At 36.1% G+C, this 20,490-nt stretch overlaps 1 protein-coding gene across 1 annotated transcript; it reads left to right on the forward strand.

Moving 5' to 3' along the window:
- The first annotated feature begins 4,601 nt into the window (after window positions 1-4,601).
- LOC109055590 (serine/threonine-protein kinase Sgk1-like) lies at window positions 4,602-11,023 on the forward strand. Its single transcript, XM_019072782.2, has 12 exons — window positions 4,602-5,401; window positions 5,991-6,066; window positions 7,087-7,194; window positions 7,323-7,380; window positions 7,472-7,555; window positions 7,645-7,776; window positions 7,868-7,980; window positions 8,085-8,208; window positions 8,471-8,566; window positions 8,675-8,830; window positions 8,920-9,009; window positions 9,362-11,023. Exons 1-12 carry the CDS (start codon window positions 5,332-5,334, stop codon window positions 9,527-9,529), a joined length of 1,275 nt encoding a protein of 424 aa, XP_018928327.1. The 5' UTR covers window positions 4,602-5,331; the 3' UTR covers window positions 9,530-11,023.
- Window positions 11,024-20,490: the final 9,467 nt, after the last annotated feature.

Below are 20,490 nucleotides of genomic sequence, written 5' to 3' on the forward strand. Positions count from 1 at the left end.
AATTGGTTCTTATTCTTTATGTTAACCGCTTAATGGGCATCGCTCATTGCCCAGAGAAAAGTAGATGGCACATTTGGAATAAACTGAAGCATTTATAAATTGTATTGCATTAAGATAAAGTAACGAGAGGAGCGTCGCCCACAGTAACGAAGTAAAAGTACAGTTTTTTCACTAAAAATGTAATTAAGTAAGAGTAACAGTACCTATCTTTAAATATGCTCAGAAAGTATTAGTTACCCAAAAAATTTACTCAAGTAAATGTAATGAAGTAAATGTAACTCGTTACTACCACCTCTGATATATATATCTATATATATATATATATCTATATATATATATATATATATATATATATATATATATATATATATATATATAAACAGAATTGTATTATATATATATATACCTGTATATATATTGTTTGTTTACTTCCAGATAAATCCCATCTTACTTTTCCTTGTTGAATATCTTGATTCATTTAGAAACAGGTTTATATATCACATTAGAAAGTAAAATGGGCTGTGGATGCTGTTTCATACTAACTTCAAATCATCAGTAAAGTTTCGGCCATCATTCGGACGGTACACACACTACAAACAACAATTAGATGAAGTATATGAAGGATGAGAAGAGAGAGAGAAAACCGAAGTATACAGTGGGAGGAAGTCACGAATAAATCAGTCAAGAAAACACAGAATTGAGATACCAAATATCTAGACCAACAGTCTCTGACAGTGCTAACTGCAACTAGAGAGAAATCGGTTTGATTTACATAAGTGTGTGGGCATGAGGTTGTCGCGTAGTTCATGATGGCGAGCCGGCCCGGAGGTAAAGTGCCTTATGGGTCCAATCGGCCCTGAGCAGTGAGAGGAGGTGCAGAAGTCAAGAATAAACTCCCCCTTCTCCTCAGATGATTCACTTCCTGCCCAGCAGAGTGTGGCAGACAGTATCTGACCGAATGACACTCGGCCTGTTATGCAAATGCTCTCTCGCACTCTCAGTCACACAGCAGGGACCTGTGTCTCCACGGTAACGGGGCAAGTATAGTAACATGAAATAAATAGTAATAATTGGAACTGTGACAACTATGACAGAATGACTAATTCAGAGGAGCTTCAGTGAGCAGCGGAAAGACTTTGCCACCTGTCCGCTTGGCATATGAGATACTGTTACAGTAACACGGTCATGTGGAAACATGGGCAGGTTAGTGGGGGAAGGAAGAGACAAGACAAGATAGAGAGAAGGTCATAAAGCTGAACCAGTCGCTAGTCATCTGATCTAGGTAAAGGAATGGCAATATTTTTGTTTCTCTCAGTTAGTCTCAGAATGAATGAATGAATGAATGAATGGCAATTTTACAAACAACATATTCAAATGGACATTTCTCTTTTAGTAAATTCTTTCCTTTCTAAAGTTTTTAAAATTTAATTAGGTTATTTGAAAAAAAGTCAACAGTGATCAGTATTTTTGGTCTATTTTCATAGAAAATTTTTTATTTTAAATGTATAAAAACATAATAAAATGTGTATAAAATTTAATTTAGTCAACTTGGTTTAGTCAGGATTGACAGGAATATATATGAATGGCCTCGATCTAGCAGATATGGACTAAAGCCACAACATTTATTTACATTATTCATACTTAGTTTATATTTTAAACAGCAAATGTATTTGTTCTGAAACATAATATATATTTTACTCTTTTTTTTTGGGGGGGGGTCTTATGTCAGTCTAATATTCATCAGGCTCTAAATTCTGAGTTATGAGTGGAAGAAACCTGATTCCTCTGTGATCTTTCACCAAAGATCTTCCCCATCGTTTTTGTTATTTGAAACCTATAGCTCCAGCTGAATTAATTTTTTGTTTCATTTATTTTATTGGTAGGATGTTTTGTTTGTTTAAAGCACATAACTCTTAAGTTGCTGGATATCATGCCACCCGATCCTGCTCGTGTAAACAGACTTTGGCAAGGCTCCAACAACCCACCAACAGAGTTAAATTGCTCCAGTGGAAGGGCCATATTAAAGCTTTCAGAGAGTACTCAAGCTGTTTGTGTAAAATGAAAGGTTACAAGGGGCATTATGCATATTATGTAGACCAGATTTACAGAAAGAACAGGTTATGCATTCCAGAAGTCGTCCAAAATAGTACTGTGGAAGTGGAAATGCAAATCAAACGTGCCAGGGCTATTATTAAAACTAAAACCAAAACCAATTATAAAAAAAAAAAGAAAAAAAGAAAATAATAATAATAATAATAAAATAAACATAAAAAAAAATTGGTAACACTTTACAATATAAGATTCATTTAGTCAACATTACAAACCTGATTCCAAAAAAGTTGGGACACTGTACAAATTGTGAGTAAAAAAAGGAATGGAATAATTTACAAATCTCATAAACATATTTTATTCACAATAGAATATAGATAACATATCAAATGTTGAAAGTAAGACATTTTGAAATGTATAGCCAAATATTGGCTCATTTTGGATTTCATGAGAGCTACAAATTCCAATAAAGTTGGGACAGGTAGCAATAAAAGGCTGGAAAAGTTAAATGTACATATAAGGAACAGCTGGAGGACCAATTTGCATCTTATTAGGTCAATTGGCAACATGATTGGGTATAAAAAGAGCCTCTCAGATTGGCAGTGTCTCTCAGAAGTCAAGATGGGCAGAGGATCACCAATTCCCCCAGTGCTGCAGCGAAAAATAGTGGAGCAATATCAGAAAAGAGTTTCTCAGAGAAAAATTGCAAAGAGTTTGAAGTTATCATCATCTACAGTGCATAATATCATCCAAAGATTCAGAGAAACTAACAATCTCTGTGCGTAAGGGTCAAGGCTGGAAAACCATACTGGATGCCCATGATCTTTGGGCCCTTAGAAGGCACTGCATCACATACAGGAATGCTACTGTAATGGAAATCACAACATGGGCTCAGGAATACTTGCAGAAAACATTGTCGGTGAACACAATCCACCGTGACATTCACCGTTGCTGGCTAAAACTGTATAGGTAAAAAAAGAAGCCATATCTAAACATGATCCAGAAGCGCAGCCGTTTTCTCTGGGCCAAGGCTTATTTAAAATGGACTGTAGCAAAGTGGAAAACTGTTCTGTGGTCAGACGAATCAAAATTTGAAGTTCTTTTTGGAAAAACTGGGACGCCATGTCATCCGGACTAAAGAGGTCAAGGACAACCCAAGTTGTTATCAGCGCTCAGTTCAGAATCCTGCATCTCTGATGGTATGGGGTTGCATGAGTGCGTGTGGCATGGGCAGCTTACACATCTGGAAAGGCACCATCAATGCTGAAAGATACATCCAAGTTCTAGAACAACATATGCTCCCATCCAAACGTCGTCTCTTTCAGGGAAGACCTTGCATTTTCCAACATGACAATGCCAGACCACATACTGCATCAACTACAACATCATGGCTGCGTAGAAGAAGGATCCTAGAAGAAGGTACTGAAATGGCCAGCCTGCAGACCAGATCTTTCACCCATAGAAAACATTTGGCGCAACATAAAGAGGAAGATGCGACGAAGACCTAAGACAGTTGAGCAACTAGAAGCCTGTATTAGACAAGAATGGGGAAACAACATTCCTATTCCTAAACTTGAGCAACTTGTCTCCTCAGTCCCAGACGTTTTGCAGACTGTTTATAAAAAGAAGAGGGGGGATGCCACACAGTGGTAAACATGGCCTTGTCCCAACTTTTTTTGAGATGCGTTGATGCCATGAAATTTAAAATCAACTAATTTTTCCCTTAAAATGATAAATTTTCTCAGTTTACACATTTGATATGTCATCTGTGTTGTATTCTGAATAAAATATTGAAATGTGAAACTTCCATCATTGCATTCTGTTTTTATTCACAATTTGTACAGTGTCCCAACTTTTTTGGAATCGGGTTTGTAGTTTACTATTTTAGTTAACATGAACTAAGCATGAACAATATTTCTCCCGCATTTATTAATCTTAGTTAATGTTAATTTCAGCATTTACTAATGCATTATTAAAATCTAAAGGTGTGCTTGTTAACATTAGTTAATGCACTGTGAATTAACATGAACTAATAATGAACTGTATTTTCATTAAATAACATTAATAAAGATGAATAAATACTGTAATAAATGTATTTTAAAAAAAAATTAATGTTAGTTACTACATTAACTAACATTAACTAATGGAACCTTATTGAAAGTGTTACATAAAAATGAATAAAAATGGTTATAATATGCAATAATATGCAACAATAATTTCTTAATCTTTAACTACTACATTAACTAACATTAACTAATGGAACCTTATTGAAAGTGTTAATATATATATATATATATATATATATATATATATATATATATATATATATATATTATATATATATATGCTATATATATATATATATATGGGTTATACCTTAGTATAAGTATACCTTAGTATAAGTTATACCTTAGTTGGGCCCCCCTTTTTACAGTTGCCCCCTTGATGTGATGATGTCCAAGACAGGATGGCAAGGACGACATCGTATTATGGCACACTTATATAACTTACAGGGTCAGTGGACCACATTCGGAGGATGAAAAATAAATGATGTGGCTCAGAGTATTGGTTTACGTAAGCCGTGATGCCGCAGCCTCACACGCTTGACCTGGTCCGATGGCTTGAACACTGTGGCTTGCTCACAGATGAGAATCTGGTAAAGCACATGTGCGCCATTATCGGAAAATGCTAGACTCTAAGTAACAGGGTGAATATTTTAGCACATCTGTTCAGCACAGGAATTTCTTCCTTTAACAGGGACCTTAATTTCAGGTACATGATCCTACAGCCCTGTTTTCACTGCATGCTTATCATTTCTCATTTTTCACTGCTCCACGTTCTTCTTCATCATTACTGGCAAGGATTAGAGGTTAATCTGTTACACTACAACGAGATTACCAGCCAGCTGTGTGGTAATTTTCCAGCGATAGAAAAAGTCCCAGTGTTTAATCAGGCTCGCATGAACGGAAGCGCCTCCGTTTGCCCTCGCATCGCCCCCTACCGCCGGAACGGAGATTCGAGGGGTCCCGTGACGTAACTCGACGCAAGTCTCCTCGGTTACTCGGAGTGATGTATGAACCTCGCCTCCACAACCACGTGTCCCGTATAAAAATACCAGTGCAGGGCTGGCGGGGGAAGACAGTAGCGTTCACCACCCGACAGCCCGGCATCAGAACCCAATAGCGCGCTTGCTGCTGGGAGATCGGCGCTTTGCAATAAAAGAAAGGCTTCACCGAAGGAATACTACATTCCTCCTGTGGATTTCTCCTGATAATAATAGTGATGGCAGTTACTCAGACTGGATGTGACTTGACATACTGCAAGATGCGGGGGATCGTGTCCGTTCTTACCGGTACGTCTCAACACACTTGAGTTGTTCTGGTGTCTATAATAGATTTTGCTATTTTCATATGCTTTTGGGGGAAAAGATGCAATATATCAAATATGAAAAAAATAATAATAATAATGTAATGAGAGATAGATGTCTTTAGACATCGTTTTTGTGTTTGTACAGTCAATTTTAAGTATGTTTTATTATTATTATTATTATTTTGCTAATAGCATTTTTATATCCTTCATACAAAATTCACGATTAAAAATATGGGGTTAAACACCTTTGCATTGTTTTATTAAATTACGTGGTTCTAGTTGTAGAAATGATGCATTATCGTTCTTGATAAATAGCAGATATATGTACAGCTATAGTGAGCAATGCGTATGTTGTGTAACACTGACAATTCTCGACATTAAACCATTCCACACGGACCCTCTGAATCACAGCATCTATAAAACACGTTTTCTGACATAGACTTGACGTGCAAATGATCATTTTACCGAGAGAGAAACAAGAAGGGTTCCCCATCACAAATGGTCACATACTGGGTGTTAGTGACGTCAGCTGTGGATTTCCTTCTGACGTAAATGCTTGTTTTTTATTTCAGCTTTTATTAAAGAAAGGAAGATGGGCTTAAACGACTTCATCCAGAAGCTTGTTTCCAACCCTCCCATTTGTCAACAGTAAGTATCCTAATACTTAATAATATGAGCATGGAAATAAACAATTACAAGTAGATGTGTGAACCGAAAAAGGCATAATCAACAAATAAGAGCAGAGATGATTTCTGTTTCAAAATCAGCAAGAAAGTGGTTCAGGAAAATTCCGGCATTCTTTCATAAAGGCAACTCTGTGACCTGTAGTGTATTTATAATACACCTTCATTGAGGTGACTGTACTAGAGGATGTAATCCCATCATCTGAGTTTAGCTGTGCATTCTGCTAATTGTGCAGGTTAATCTGTACTGGCAAGATAAAACCAAGCACCAGAATAGTGCTCCAAGAAAATCAGCTGTTCAGGCCGCCGCTTGGCCACTGTAAGAAAATCCCTAATGTCCCCATGATGAGGATAAGGGCCTAATTCAGTAAAGCACGGCCCATTTGGTCTTAGAGTCATTCAGGTCAGAGCAGCGGAAAATTTCTCACCGCGTCATCTCTACCCTCCAAATGCTCCCTACAATATTCATTCAAAGAGGATGTTAAGGTTGTGTAAAAGGTCTAAAATAGTCTAAAAGTCATCATTTTGGGCAGGGAGGGAGTTTTAATAAAGGTATCAATAAAATATTATTTGATCTATATTTTAAGTAGATGCATCAAAATCTAATCATCTTGCACTAATAACAGCTGTCTTGTCAGGTAAAAAAAAAATGTTAAATTTCTAACACACCTGAAACGGCCCCTCATAAACTTCACAAACACTGCCATCTATCGGCCTGCTAAGGCATTACAAGAAATAATTAATTTAAAGGAATGTTCTGGGCTGTTTCTCAAGAGCTGAGTTGATCGTAGAGACCATTGGTGGCATTGGATCTACTTAGGCTTACGATGCTTTTGGGAAACGCAGCTCTGGATTAAAAACACACTGTACATTTTGACTCACTTTGCTCACTGTACATTTTGACTCATTGCACTTTTTGGAAGTTCTTGAACAAAGTTAACTCTCTGAAATAAAATCAATAACATTTTTAATCTCTTTTCCTTAGTGCCGAGGTTGGTTCGGTCTTAAAAGTCGATGAGAACCAGAATGAGGAGCTGGAGGAGACTCACCTGTGTTTGAGCAATCCTAGGAGCTCTTTGGCTGAGGAGACACAGTATGTACTAGTTACTCTTCATTTTTTTTTTTTTTTTTTTTTTTTTTTTTTTTCTTTGGTTAACTGGATTTCAGTCAGTCAGGCTGCTTGTTGTTTGCATTTCTAATGTTGTTTAATTTCCCTAACAGGATCAAACCTTCCGATTTTGACTACTTAAAGATCATTGGGAAGGGGAGCTTTGGAAAGGTGGGCACAAACGAATTTCATACAGTCAAGATGTCAACATATTCATAAACATATTCTAAACTGAGAATGCTAACAGCCTCTTATTTCACAGGTTCTGCTTGCAAGATACAAGGAAAACGAACAATACTATGCTGTGAAGGTGCTTCAGAAGAAAATCATACTGAAAAAGAAAGAGGTAAGACCTAATGCGATGTTCATACAGATGTGAAAGCACTTTGCTACAGCTGCAGAATATTAACAATCGCACTGAATATGTTTCCTCAGCAAAACCATATCATGGCGGAAAGGAGTGTATTAATGAAAAATATCAAACATCCATTCCTGGTGGGGCTCCACTACTCTTTCCAAACCACAGACAAACTGTATTTCGTCCTAGACTATGTCAATGGAGGCGAGGTTAGTAAACAGTGCATTAATGCTGTACTCTCATATAGCTCAAAATAGCAAACTAACTTTATGAACTGCTGGTCTGTTTTTTGTCCTGCAGCTGTTCTACCACCTCCAGCGTGAACGGGTGTTTCTGGAGCCCAGGGCGAGGTTTTATGCTGCTGAAATCGCTAGTGCACTCGGTTACCTCCACTCACTGCACATAGTTTACAGGTATGTGACTGGCTGCAGGGCCCCCTAGTGGAGAAGTTCTTGAACTGTGTGCTAGATTCTGTGCATTATAATGGGGTCTTACCATTTTCTGTCAATTTTTACAGAGACTTAAAGCCAGAGAACATCCTCCTGGACTCTCAGGGCCACATTGTGTTGACAGATTTTGGGCTATGCAAAGAGGGACTGGAACCCAACGACACAACCACAACGTTCTGTGGAACTCCTGAGGTAAGGTATTCAAAAAAGATTAAGTGGATCAATAAAGCACTCTAAAGTTCAGCTAACTGCATTTAATATACACGTATACTATAGTACGTTTTAACTGAATTGCAATTAAGTGTCCTAAAAACATTACATTCCGTTCACATTTAAGTATATTCTTTTAAAGTACATTATTTTTAATAAAAAGTACAGTTTTTAAAAGTATGCTAACACAAGATGTGTTTCAATCAGTGATCTGATATATTATTTTTGTTTTCTTTTTCAACAGTACTTGGCTCCCGAGGTGCTTCAGAAACAGGCATATGATCGTACAGTGGACTGGTGGTGCCTGGGGTCAGTGCTGTTTGAGATGCTGTATGGACTGGTGAGAAGACCTATCAAGTCTTTTTTCTGAAAGATAACTAGATCAGCTGCAGCAAAGGATATATTTTGCGAACAATGTCAATTAATTTCTATGTCTCTGTTTTTCTAGCCTCCATTCTACAGTCGCAACACAGCCGAGATGTACAACAACATCCTGCACAAGCCTCTAGTCCTGAAGCCTAATGTGTCCAACGCTGGCCGTGACCTGCTGGAGGGTCTGCTGCACAAGGACCGTACCAAGAGACTGGGGTCCAAAGATGATTTTGTAAGTGGACACCACACACCAGTGCCACATGCATAAAGTTTATTTTCCTGAGATTACCCATACTTATACAAGCTTTTGTTTATTTGTAGCTGGAAATGAAGTTCCACAGCTTCTTCTCTCACATCAACTGGGACGACCTCATGGCCAAAAAGTGTGTGCCTCCTTTCATTCCTACAGTGGTAAGTTAACTTTTTACCTGCACAGTCAAAGGTTAATGTCAAATTAGAAGTACATTTTAAATGAAGAAGAATTTTTGTCATGCTTTAAAGGACACATATTTTGATCTGTCGACTAAGCAAATGTAAAGTACTTGATTATAATTTTAACTGTTATTCAATACTACATTTAAAGTTAACATTTTAAATAAACTAAATTTCAACTTCATTAAATGCATGACATACAAGTTTCAACAGAAATTACATGAAAGCATATCTTAGTTTACCATAAATCATTCTCAATACAAGGTGGTAGCATTAAGATTAATATTTCTAATTGTGAAATTAATAAATTCTCTCTCTATTGAATCTACAGTCTGGTCCCACTGACCTCCGGCACTTTGACCCAGAGTTCACCCACTTACCCGTGTCGACCTCCCTATGCAACTCCGACAACCTGCACCTGACCAGCAGCGTACGGGAGGCAGCCGGAGCGTTCCCAGGCTTTTCTTACGGTCCCCCGGCTGGCCTTGCCTTCCAGTAATGGCTTCCATGACCCTCCAAAACGTCCATTCCAGCGTCACTAGATGCATCGAGAAGAAGGACCACAGTGTGGGACACTTAGCTCTTCTGGTTTATTTACATGCACGACCTGGCAGCACAAGGGACACTTGTGCATGACCAAGAGGAATGTGGGACATGGTAGGACACAAACTACAGTAACAACAACTTCCAGAAAAGATGCAGTGTGTGCCAATGGATGCAGAGAGGACCTGAGCTCAGAGAGGGAGAGAGCTTAGAAGTGCCTGAGAGTTGAACTGATGATCTGTGAAAAAAAGGGCAAATTTATACAACAAACTATGGCTTGCCAGAGATGATGGCACCAGCTACTAGGCGGAATGCCTTTTGTGATCTTTTACATTTGATCAAAATGTCTTTGGATGATGTTTTATTTAATTGTATTTTTCATGCATCATTGCACAGTGGAGGTAAAGGATCAAGAATAGTACAAAATACATGGATGGTCCGAAAAAGGGGTTATTATATCAACCTCTATCATTACAAGAGGATACACAGACTGTCCGACTCAAATATCAATACATTTTTAATGAATACATTTATTATCTTCTTCCTATTGACAAACGTTAATTTAATAACTGCATTATTGATCATACTGCATTATATTAGTGTGGTTTAGCTTAGCTCTTCAGTCCTGCTCAAAACTTAGGTTTATATTAGAAGGAAAATTAGTCCTGCAAGCTTTTAGCTGAATGAGTAGAAGACATCCTGTGTTCCTCCTAAAATGAATATGTTGTCTTACAAGTACTTTCTTTCCTTTTGTTTCTCCAATGCCAGCACTTTTACACAAAATGCTAGACACTGTGTTTCCTGGGAAGGCAGTTTTAGAAGTCGCACATCACATTCTATTATCATACATTTAGTGAGATGGATGAAGGTTTTATATGTCTGTTTATCATCGTTATCTGAAGTGATTGCTGTCCATTGCAAGCACAGCATGTCAGTTAGATTGTATTGAAACTTTTGCATCATGCACAGAAGATTTGTAGTAGCCCAGAAGGAACGGTGTCTTTTCTGTTTAAATTGTGCCTGTACAGCTCATTTATGTACATTGTGTGTCTATCACTCCTGTCTGTATCACTCTGGGTTGGACAGGGACATGGAAAGCTGTTCAATAGAAACGGTGACTTGATAGAGATGTGAACAATTTGTCATGGGACGACTGAGGGGTTTGGATGCCCTCATGATATGCATCCATGGTTTAATTGTAATATATTTCATATCATTGGACCAATAATGCAATATATGTTGTTATTTAGATAACTGCAAACATGGCAATATGGATAAAGTTTATTTTCTTCCATTTTTGGAAGTTATTCATATATTGTTTTCTATTTTTCCATGTATATTTATTTACATGTCGCATATTTTACATCTAATGATCAGAGTATTAAATTCTTAGAATAATGAAATGTTGAGAGTGATCTATATGAATGAAAAATAAATATGTAAAAATGAATCTATACGTCTTAGTATACTTATTCCTCACATTTGCTGTGATGTTTAATTTGTTTACATTGATTTTGTTTAATTGTTCACACTGGGATCGGAGTCAGCATCTCTTCAACCCGACACAGGACAAGTAGTTTGGAAAATGGATGGATGAGTGGAATCTTTTATACTACATATACATAAAACATCTATCTAGACAGAGATGTGGCAGAGGGTAGTGGGTTGCTGCTCATGGAGACCCAAATTTGAGTCTTATTTTTGTTCTGATAAGGCATAAAGGCAGTATAAATACAATCAATCAGGTTTTAGATCAAAACAGCACATAAACTGATATCCTCAGAATAATTAATGATTTGTTGATGTTGGTAGATTAAGGAAACTGTGCTATTTTAGTGCTTCTTGATCTCAGTGTTGCTTTTGACATAGTTGATCATATGATTCTTCTCGCCCAATTACGTCAGTGGGAGCCGACTTACATACTAAACACTTTATATTTTACACAAATTCTATGTGATAATTAAATTAACTTACACTGCAAAGTTTTCCTTGGCATCTTGTGATTTCGGGGCACATGAGTTTGTGAACATGATGAATGATGGGATATGCTTAGCCTCAAATATAACTCCAAAACAGTTTTAGAGATAGTGTGGATTTAGTGTGTGTTAAGGACAATGAGTTTTGCCTTTTTTTTCAGACCTGGGACAGTCTTGTGCACTTGTAACTGTCAGTGTGTGGGGACAAGAAACAATATTAATAACACCGTTTTCTTGATATACAGTATTAGGCATATTATTAATAATGTTTGTGCACATATAGTGAACTTAATTACCTAGCTTTAAAAAAATGATTTATAAAACATAAGTATCACTTAACAATGTGGTTATTTTCTTCACTGACAAAGATGAAAATAAAAATACTATCAATCAAAGCAGAAAGCAGGTGTTGGCAAATAATATACTTCCCCACTGACTTTTAATTGCTACTGTATCCAATTATTTGGGCTTCAAATATCTTAAAATGCATACGTTAGGGCTGTAAAAAATGGCTGAAAAATGAAATGTGTATACTTAAATATTATTAATATTTTAATTAAATTCACATTTAAAAGGCATCATTTAAATTGGGGTAAAAGCTGTTGGCTTGTCTCCTGAGGCCACAAGAGGGCGCAGTGAATTTGAATGTGGATTTTTATTTAAAAAAAAATTATATATATTTAAAATTCTTATTTTAATTTAACAGCAAATAGCACACATGCAGATCAGTGAAATCAAAATTTTCTGGTGGAGGGGTTGAGGGGAGTGGAGGCGGGATTTGGGACACCGGTAATTATAAAATCCTGGCTAACTCCATCAAACAATAATCACTTAATTAATCGCTTAACTATCTAATTAACTTGAATACTGCAGGCCTGGGACACACCAGACAATTTTTAAATCTTAAATAATTTATAAACCATGGGAGACCACAGATATGAGGACCATTTTGAACTCCTTAAAACAAAATAATGTTGACAAAATAATATAAAAAATAGATACATTTCCCAGGAAAAATGGACCAAATCAGGGCAAATACATTAAAGAGATTTACCAAATATGACACCATGACAGTCAAAACTGTATCATTCATTGATACATAGGCTACTGTACGATAATAAAAACATAAAAAAAAAAATTGACAGAATTAGAGAAAGTAATTTGTGAAGCACACATTGTAGAACATAATACAGAACTTTACACAGTCAAAACTAATCAAGTTCAGCAGCTTTCGATGATATACCAGTCTGGACCATTTAAAACATGCCCTGGAGCAGGACAGGATAGTATAGTCCCAGATGTTCAGTTTCAATTTTAATTAATTTATTTAACTGGGCTCTGATTTCAGAGTTACAGTGATATTAGAGCCTTTGTGTCATCTCCCTCCACAGGTGTAAATCACGTTTTGAGATTTGAGTTACTCTCCCACTCTTTACAGTGTAACTTATATTTAGGCCACTCTGGCCTCTATATTAGTATCACTTGAATATACAGCTATACAAGCAAAATCTGATCCATTATCGCGCTAAATACCCGTCACTCATGAATTGTTGGTTTTGGTCATGTGTTTTATTCTGTAATTTGTTGTAGCCATGTTTCTTCCTTGCCCTCATGTGTTCCTTTAGTCAATGTGTCGTGTTCTCATTGGTTCATTGTCCTGTCATGTGGATAGGTCGCCGTGATTTTGCAAAGTAAGACATGTTCCTGGATCAACAACTTTTGTTGATTCTGGATCAACATTACTGTCCAAAAATATGGACTAAACCCAATCCCTACCCCTAAACCTAACCCTACCCATAATTTATTCCTAAAATCAGTGTGAAATGATAGCTGATTAACAAGGGTGTAGAAACACCTAACTCTGGTTGTAAGCCTAAAACAGATATTTCCTGAAAAGTTATCCCTCAATTCTGATTGGTTGATTGGAATGTTGTTTCAGGATGAACAAGGATGTTGATCCAGGAACATGTTGTACTTGGTGAAATCACGGTCACCCATGTGGATATCAGTTCTGTGTATTCATTGTTCCTGTTCATTAGTTCTGTTTACTAATTGGTTGGTTTTGTCATGTGTCCCCCTCATGTTTGCCGTGTTATCTTGTTGTGTATTATGTTTGTGTCAACCTGCCTAGAGAAGAAAAACACACGTAGGACAATCAATGTTGTCAGCTGGCTCACGTTCAGTGAATCACAAAATAGAAAAAAAAGAATATGGGTGATGTTCTTTCTCAGTACTCTACTGTTGTGACATGTTTGTGGCTGCCAAATTTCACCTATAGAAGCATGCACGCATCCATTAGGTGACGCTTGCTCACTCTCATTGGCTATCACTGGTATCACATCAGAGGCAGCTCAATCAAGAGTCATAAATAGGTGTGTGCGACTTGTAGTGGCACTGCGCCGACCAATCATGTATGACATCAAAGTACCACGAGAGTGATTCGAAAACATGCTCTCTAATGCTCTCGCAGTACTTTGATGTCATACACCGATCTGTCCCTTCCATCTCGTTTGGGAGCAGTTAAATAATTGTAATTACACCACACAGTATATTTTATGGACCAAAAAATCATTTGCTACAAGCCTCGAATCGGCAGTGTAAATCGGGTTTAAATTCAGCCTTAAAATCTTCAAGTGTGTGGCCAGCTTTAGTGTTACTTTAACACTCTGCTGGTGGTTCCCATATGAACACAGAGCAGTGTTAATTTAACACCAGGGATTTTGCTGTGTTTCCGCATTCTAAACATGCATGAGAATGTTTAGAGAATCATACTATGTTACCATCCATTTTCTACGATTAGAAGAACCATTGAGGTTTGCTTTTTTTTTTTTTTTTTGTGATTAACAGGTCAAATGACACACTCAATATCTTGTGATTTCCTGCAGGGGAAAGACAGCCATTCCGAGAGTTAAAGTAAATGAAGAGACAGATAATGGAATTTGAGGAAGAGATGACAGAAATGCAGGAACAGATAAAGGAAACAAAGAGAAAGACAAATGAACTGGACCCAGAGAGCGAGAAGGAAGAGGAGGAATTGGAGGGAATGATGAAGGAACTGAAGAGAGTAAAGGAGGAATTGGAAAGAAAGTTAGACAAAGTGGAGGAAGATGTGAAAAATCTGAAGGAAACTGAGAAAAATCTGAAGGAATTGGAGAGAAAGAAGGAAGACATGGCAAAAAAGACGAAGGAAGCAGAGAATAAGATGAAGGAATCGCAGAGAGAGAAGGAGGAAGCAGAAAGACATTTGGAGGAAGTGAGGAGAAAGATAGAGGAAGAAGAGAGAAATTTGGAGGAAATGGTCCTTGATTTTAATAGGCGGAGTGCAGAGAGACAGAAACAGATGGAGGAAGAAGAACTGAAGAGACAGATGGAGAAACTGGAATTTGAGAGACTGGAGGAGGAATGGCAGAGAGAGATGGAGGAAATAGATAGAACAATGGAGGAAACAAATATAAGGATGGAGAAATTCAAGACATCAACGTTGGACCATGTCGAGGACCAGATCGATGACCAGAAATTTGAATCGATGTTAAAGGAACTTGAGTCCCTACTCTAATTGCTACTCTGTAAAAGTTTGCTGTTAAAAATGGCAAAATTCTGACAGTAACATACTGTTGTCCATTAAAACAGTAATATACTGCAGAAAATAATGCATTCTGGGTATTATTTGCCATTTTAAAGGAAGTAGGCTACTGCAACATATAATAAATTATATAAAAATAACATATAATAACACTGCTCAAAGTCGACACTTATACCCTCATTCACTATTTCCTACATTCTTTTACTAATATAGCCCACCTGACAGAGTGAATCCAGACACTGATGAACACCTGCTGTTAACAAGTAGAATCACTGAAGGAAAGAGAAACAAGAATAACAGAAAAAAAAGAGAAAGACAAAAACTATAACTTACTTCAGCCACAGCCTTAGATCAAATCAGCTGAACATGAAAGACATTAAATCTCTCAAGATCTCAACAGAGGATCCACAAGCAACTCCACAAATAGCATTACCAGCTTCACACATTAATAACCAGACTGAATTTTGTCAGAAGTATTGAGAATAGCAGAGGTTTAGATGTTGATGTTTTATTGAAAATAGTGGTTTAGTCTGAAATCTGTGGTGATCAGTGTTTGTTTTAGTTGGGCTCTTGACCATTTACTTTAATGTTAATTCTGGAAAACACTACATGACTTTTAAAATCTAAACACTGGTCATCATACACTTACCGACTATGTAATAGTCACAGAGGAAAAACTGGCCATCATACGCTAAACGACTGAAGAAAACACACTACCAGACTTTTAAGTTGTTCAGATCACAACAAACTTACACAGAAAAGTCTGCCTTGTGAGACACGTGACAAATGAAAGTGACGTGTTCTACAATCAGCTCAAAATATTAAACGTGTCTAATATCCTCAGACTGGGTGGAATCAAAGTCTGAAGTTAAAAAATCGATACAGATATCCAAACTGTAAATTGGAGGAAAAATCAGAGCAAAAATCGTATAGTGCATTTACTTTATCTTTGGTTGCTTGTGTGTTTTTAAAGCACATTTGCAAAACGATTAAGAATGCGCATTGGCTAATTTTCAGCTACATAGAAAAAAAATTAAAAATGTCAATTAAAAGATTAATCATACCTTTATGTTCCTTTTGGAGCTCAAAGGTTTGGTCCCCAATCGTCTTCCATTGTATGGGCAAACAGACATAATTTCTCTATGACAATATCTTTATTAGTCCTCCAAGAGAAAGTCCTACAAGTTTGAAAGAGCATAAGGTTGAGTAAATCATGAGATAACAACCATTTTTGGGTAAATTATTACTAAACGTGTTTATTGTATGGACAAACAACAGGCAAACTTACATTTTCTTTGCTCCTCTACAAAGTAAAAATAAATAAATAAAAAAACAACAACAGTAAAACAACAAAAAACAGTAACTTACTGTTATTATGTGAAAACTGCATTTTACTGTAAAATTTCCATGTAAATTTACAGGATTTTTTTTTTTTTTACAGTGTATATTTATATGTGTATTCACTGCATTTTTAATATAGGTTACATACTACATTCTGAATTTACATGTTGTACTACATTTCATTATGCATAACAGAATCTCTGCTACTGTCCTAATGCTGTTATCACATCAAAGATTTTAGAGAATTTTCTAAAAGGTTTTTCCAAAACTAAATAAATTAAATATATGCATGTCAGATGTCTGTCTTGTAGGGGATGTAGACAATCACACAAGGAGAAGAAAAAAAAAGTGCTGTTAAAAGTGCTGTCACTCAACAAAGAAGTTCTGAAGAGTGTGCCAGAACACAACAAAGTGTTTGATTCTTCAGCTTTCCTTTCTCCAATACACTAATGTTTTTTTTTATATCGTAACTTATGTTAGAGAAAGAAGGAAGAAGTGTTAAAATCATCCCCCATTTTTAATATTTTTTATATCTTCTATATCTTGTCTAATTCTTATACTGTATATGCAGTTTCTATCTTGTATCACCTGAGAAAGCATGTTTATTTATATTTGTTCAGATCTTTGACTGACTGATGAAACTGTGCATAAACAGGTTGTGGAATCAACACAATGTCAAATTCATGCAGTCATTAAAAACTTCAGCATGATAATTCATGAGAAACATGATCAGTGAACAAGATTCTTTAAAAGAGAAAGATTTTTATTTTTTAAAATGACACCTCACTATAACTATTTTAAGAGAATAATCAGTTAACAATAATGTCTGCATATTGATTGTTATTCATGTAAACAAATGGGGATGCAGATGGAGATATTATTGAAGTTATGCCCTGCATGCTTAGAGAACAAAATTAGGTCAGATTCCTTCTGACAACAGACTACAGTCAAATAGTTAATCAGAACCACCATCAACATATAAGGTTTAAAATTTAAGTAGTAAAGAGAGAAAATTAGCACACATGTATGAAAGTTATTTACATAATAATGTATATTATTTATTTGCACCATTAGCAAACTGAAACTAAAAAGCACACTGTTTTGCAAGACCAGCCTCCATGTTCATTGCAATGTTAAACCCGGTCAGTGCTAGGGTAAAGGTGTCTCTTTATTACCTTTCAATCTGATTTGCATGTCATTTTAAGACAACACTTTAAAGAGATTACAGTAACTTACTAGCAAAATTACAGTATTTTGTACTGTACTATAATTTCATTTAGAGTATTTTTAACAGTACTGTACAGTACATTCATTTACAGTATTATAATGTTGTCATTTACCGTTTATTTTCATTTAAATCATTTTGTTTTTTTCTCCAAAAAATCCAATACATCCAATTGCGGTATAGCGCTGTAAACCATATGATTCTCTGGGTTGATTTTCGGAATGAACCTGCAAGCATAAGTAAAAAATATATTGGCTGTGTCCGAAAGCTCTAATATGCTGCCTTCGGACGATGCATTCCAAGGTAGGAAGGCATTAAGGCACTTCCGAATCCAAAGTTAGCTTCACTTCCTGTCGCATGAGATACCTTCATCTGATCGATTTTTTAAGGCAGTATAGATGTATCCTTCACTGCCTTTGATATCCCACAATCCTGTGGGTTCCATTTTTGGATGGCTGAGCTAAAAAAATAAAGATGGCATCTGAAAGTTGCATTTGGTGGTCAGTTTGTGTGTAAATGTATATTTTCTGACTAACTTTTTGCACTAGTGAGAAATCAGTATTATAATTAAATATTTGTTTAGTTATCACCTAAACTTATTCTGTTTTGTTGAAGATCATTTAAGCTTTACGCTGCCTCAGAAGCCTGTCTGAAATCAGTTTGCCTTCATGCAAAAACGCTGCCTGCAAATTTATTGCCTGATAGGGCAGCGAGTCAGCTGCCTAGGTTTTCGGATGCAGCTATTATTTTTCAGACCAGTGTCTGCAGAATTTGTCGTCACTCTCAAACTTTGGGCTGTATGCACTTTGATGTTATAAAAGCACTAAATACATTCTGAATGGACCTACAGGGATGGCACATAAACAAATTACTCAGGTTTTAAGGTCACGGTTTCTGCACAGTTCAAATTACAAGCAACTGCACAAATAAATAAAATGCAATGACAAAATAATCTTTCAGGTTTTTCAGGTATCTAACAGTAGTTGTTAGGGACAGAATTTGACTGAAGTAATCAAATATAAAATAACATTGCATATAATTTTCAGTGTATAAATTAAAGATTAATCATTAATCTTTTTTTTTTTCATTTGTTGTTAGATTAACAATAAAATCACAGACAGCAGGTTTATTAAACTGCTTGCACATTAATGCACAATCCAGTACACTGATACTGTTACTCATGCTTTGTTCTCTCGAATGTTTTTGTTCACTTAAGACATAACCTACTATGTTTGCTATAGGATACTCACTGAGAAAGGCATGTTGATGATTTTTGTGTGAATTTGTCTGTTCAAGCGTTAAGACTTGAAAGAGAGCACGGTATTTTAGCGCTGTCGGAGACGCAGCTTACCGTGTACGCTCTTCAGATTTATTTTTTTGATGATGATGATGATCACTGTTGTAATGTATTGGAAAGCCAGTATGCATATCCATCGACTGAAATATACATTAGCCGATCTCTGTCTGTCCGTTTTACACATTGTCATTTCCAAATAACCATATTAGAAATGCATCGTCAATATTTTATAACTTTGCTGTATTAATAATGGCATAGTCTTCCTCCTCCTCCTCCTCCTCAAAGTATCAATCTGTTCTTTGTGTTAGTGGAGAGCAGCAGTTCAGAGGGAATGGCAGCTGCAAATGCAAAATAAAGAACACCGGCACATTCTCAAATGTTAAGTCAATTTAAAAGATTTTCAGATGAGTGTATTTTTAATCATTACAAATGATTTAGCCTGATTTATTTTGTATTAAAGTACTGGAGACAAATGAACAATGGTCATGCTGATGATACCAGAGACAAAAATAAGAGATCTTTAGGATGCACCAGGCCCAATATTACATTTATTTACTTGTACTCGTGCTCATGAAAATGCTCCGATACCAAAAACCGATACCAAGCAGTGTGTACAGCAAGGCTTTAATGATGTTTTGAAATTTCAGGGAAGGACCTTTCTTTCTTTTTTCTTTTTTTTTCTCAAATAATGCATTAAGAAACAAAATAGTAAAGGAAATTCTAGGTCTACTTCTATAAGTAATTATTTTGAACTATTTGCAAATAATATTTTAAACACATGCACTTTTATTTGTATAATATGTCAAAAACGCAAAACGTTTCTTTTGTTTCATTCAGTTAGGAATTAAATGAATCATGTAAATAATCCTATATTTTCAATTCAAAACGGCCATATTTGAGGAAAAAGGTTGAGTCAAATGTCAAATGTTTCACTATTTCCATCTTACCTCATACTCTTTCAATGCTTCTTGCTGGATTTGCCCCCCTCATCGTCTATGATGATTACGGCCCTGGTTGGAACTAGTCTTCTGTCAACAATGAATAGGAGTTTAATAGATGGTACAGTCCTGTTATATTTTAAATACACTGATTTTACAATTACAGATCACAGAATTACCATTTTGAGCTAAAATGATGGAGAAGGTTTGTTTATAATCAGCTTTCAAATTTTTAAACGATAATAAGATTTCTGACGAATTTCAATCAGGTCTTAGATCAAAACATAGCACCGAAACTCTTCTCTAAGTGATAATGATTTGTTGATTTTGGTAGATTAAGGGAACTGTGTTATTTAATCTCTTTTTATTTAAAGGAGAGAAGATTTGCTATTGAATTGGGGAGTTTTATCTTCTCTGTCCTCGTCTCTTTCGGGGTTCCTCACAGTTCTATTCTTGGCCCTGTTTTGTTTTCTTCATATATGCTTCCGTTGGGATTGTCAATGTTGCATATTATTATTATGTGGAAGACAGCTGTATCTACCTTTAAAGTGTAAAAA

The sequence above is a fragment of the Cyprinus carpio genome, chromosome A19, assembly GCF_018340385.1.
Source record: "Cyprinus carpio isolate SPL01 chromosome A19, ASM1834038v1, whole genome shotgun sequence".
NCBI lineage: Eukaryota > Metazoa > Chordata > Actinopteri > Cypriniformes > Cyprinidae > Cyprinus > Cyprinus carpio.

Bases quoted from the DNA above. Each gene is read 5' to 3' on its own strand.
- LOC109055590 (XM_019072782.2), top strand. From the start codon at position 5,332: ATGGCAGTTACTCAGACTGGATGTGACTTGACATACTGCAAGATGCGG. The intron at 7,195-7,322 runs GTATGTACTAGT...TTTCCCTAACAG, and splicing joins TCTTTGGCTGAGGAGACACA to GATCAAACCTTCCGATTTTG. The intron at 7,981-8,084 runs GTATGTGACTGG...CAATTTTTACAG, and splicing joins TCACTGCACATAGTTTACAG to AGACTTAAAGCCAGAGAACA.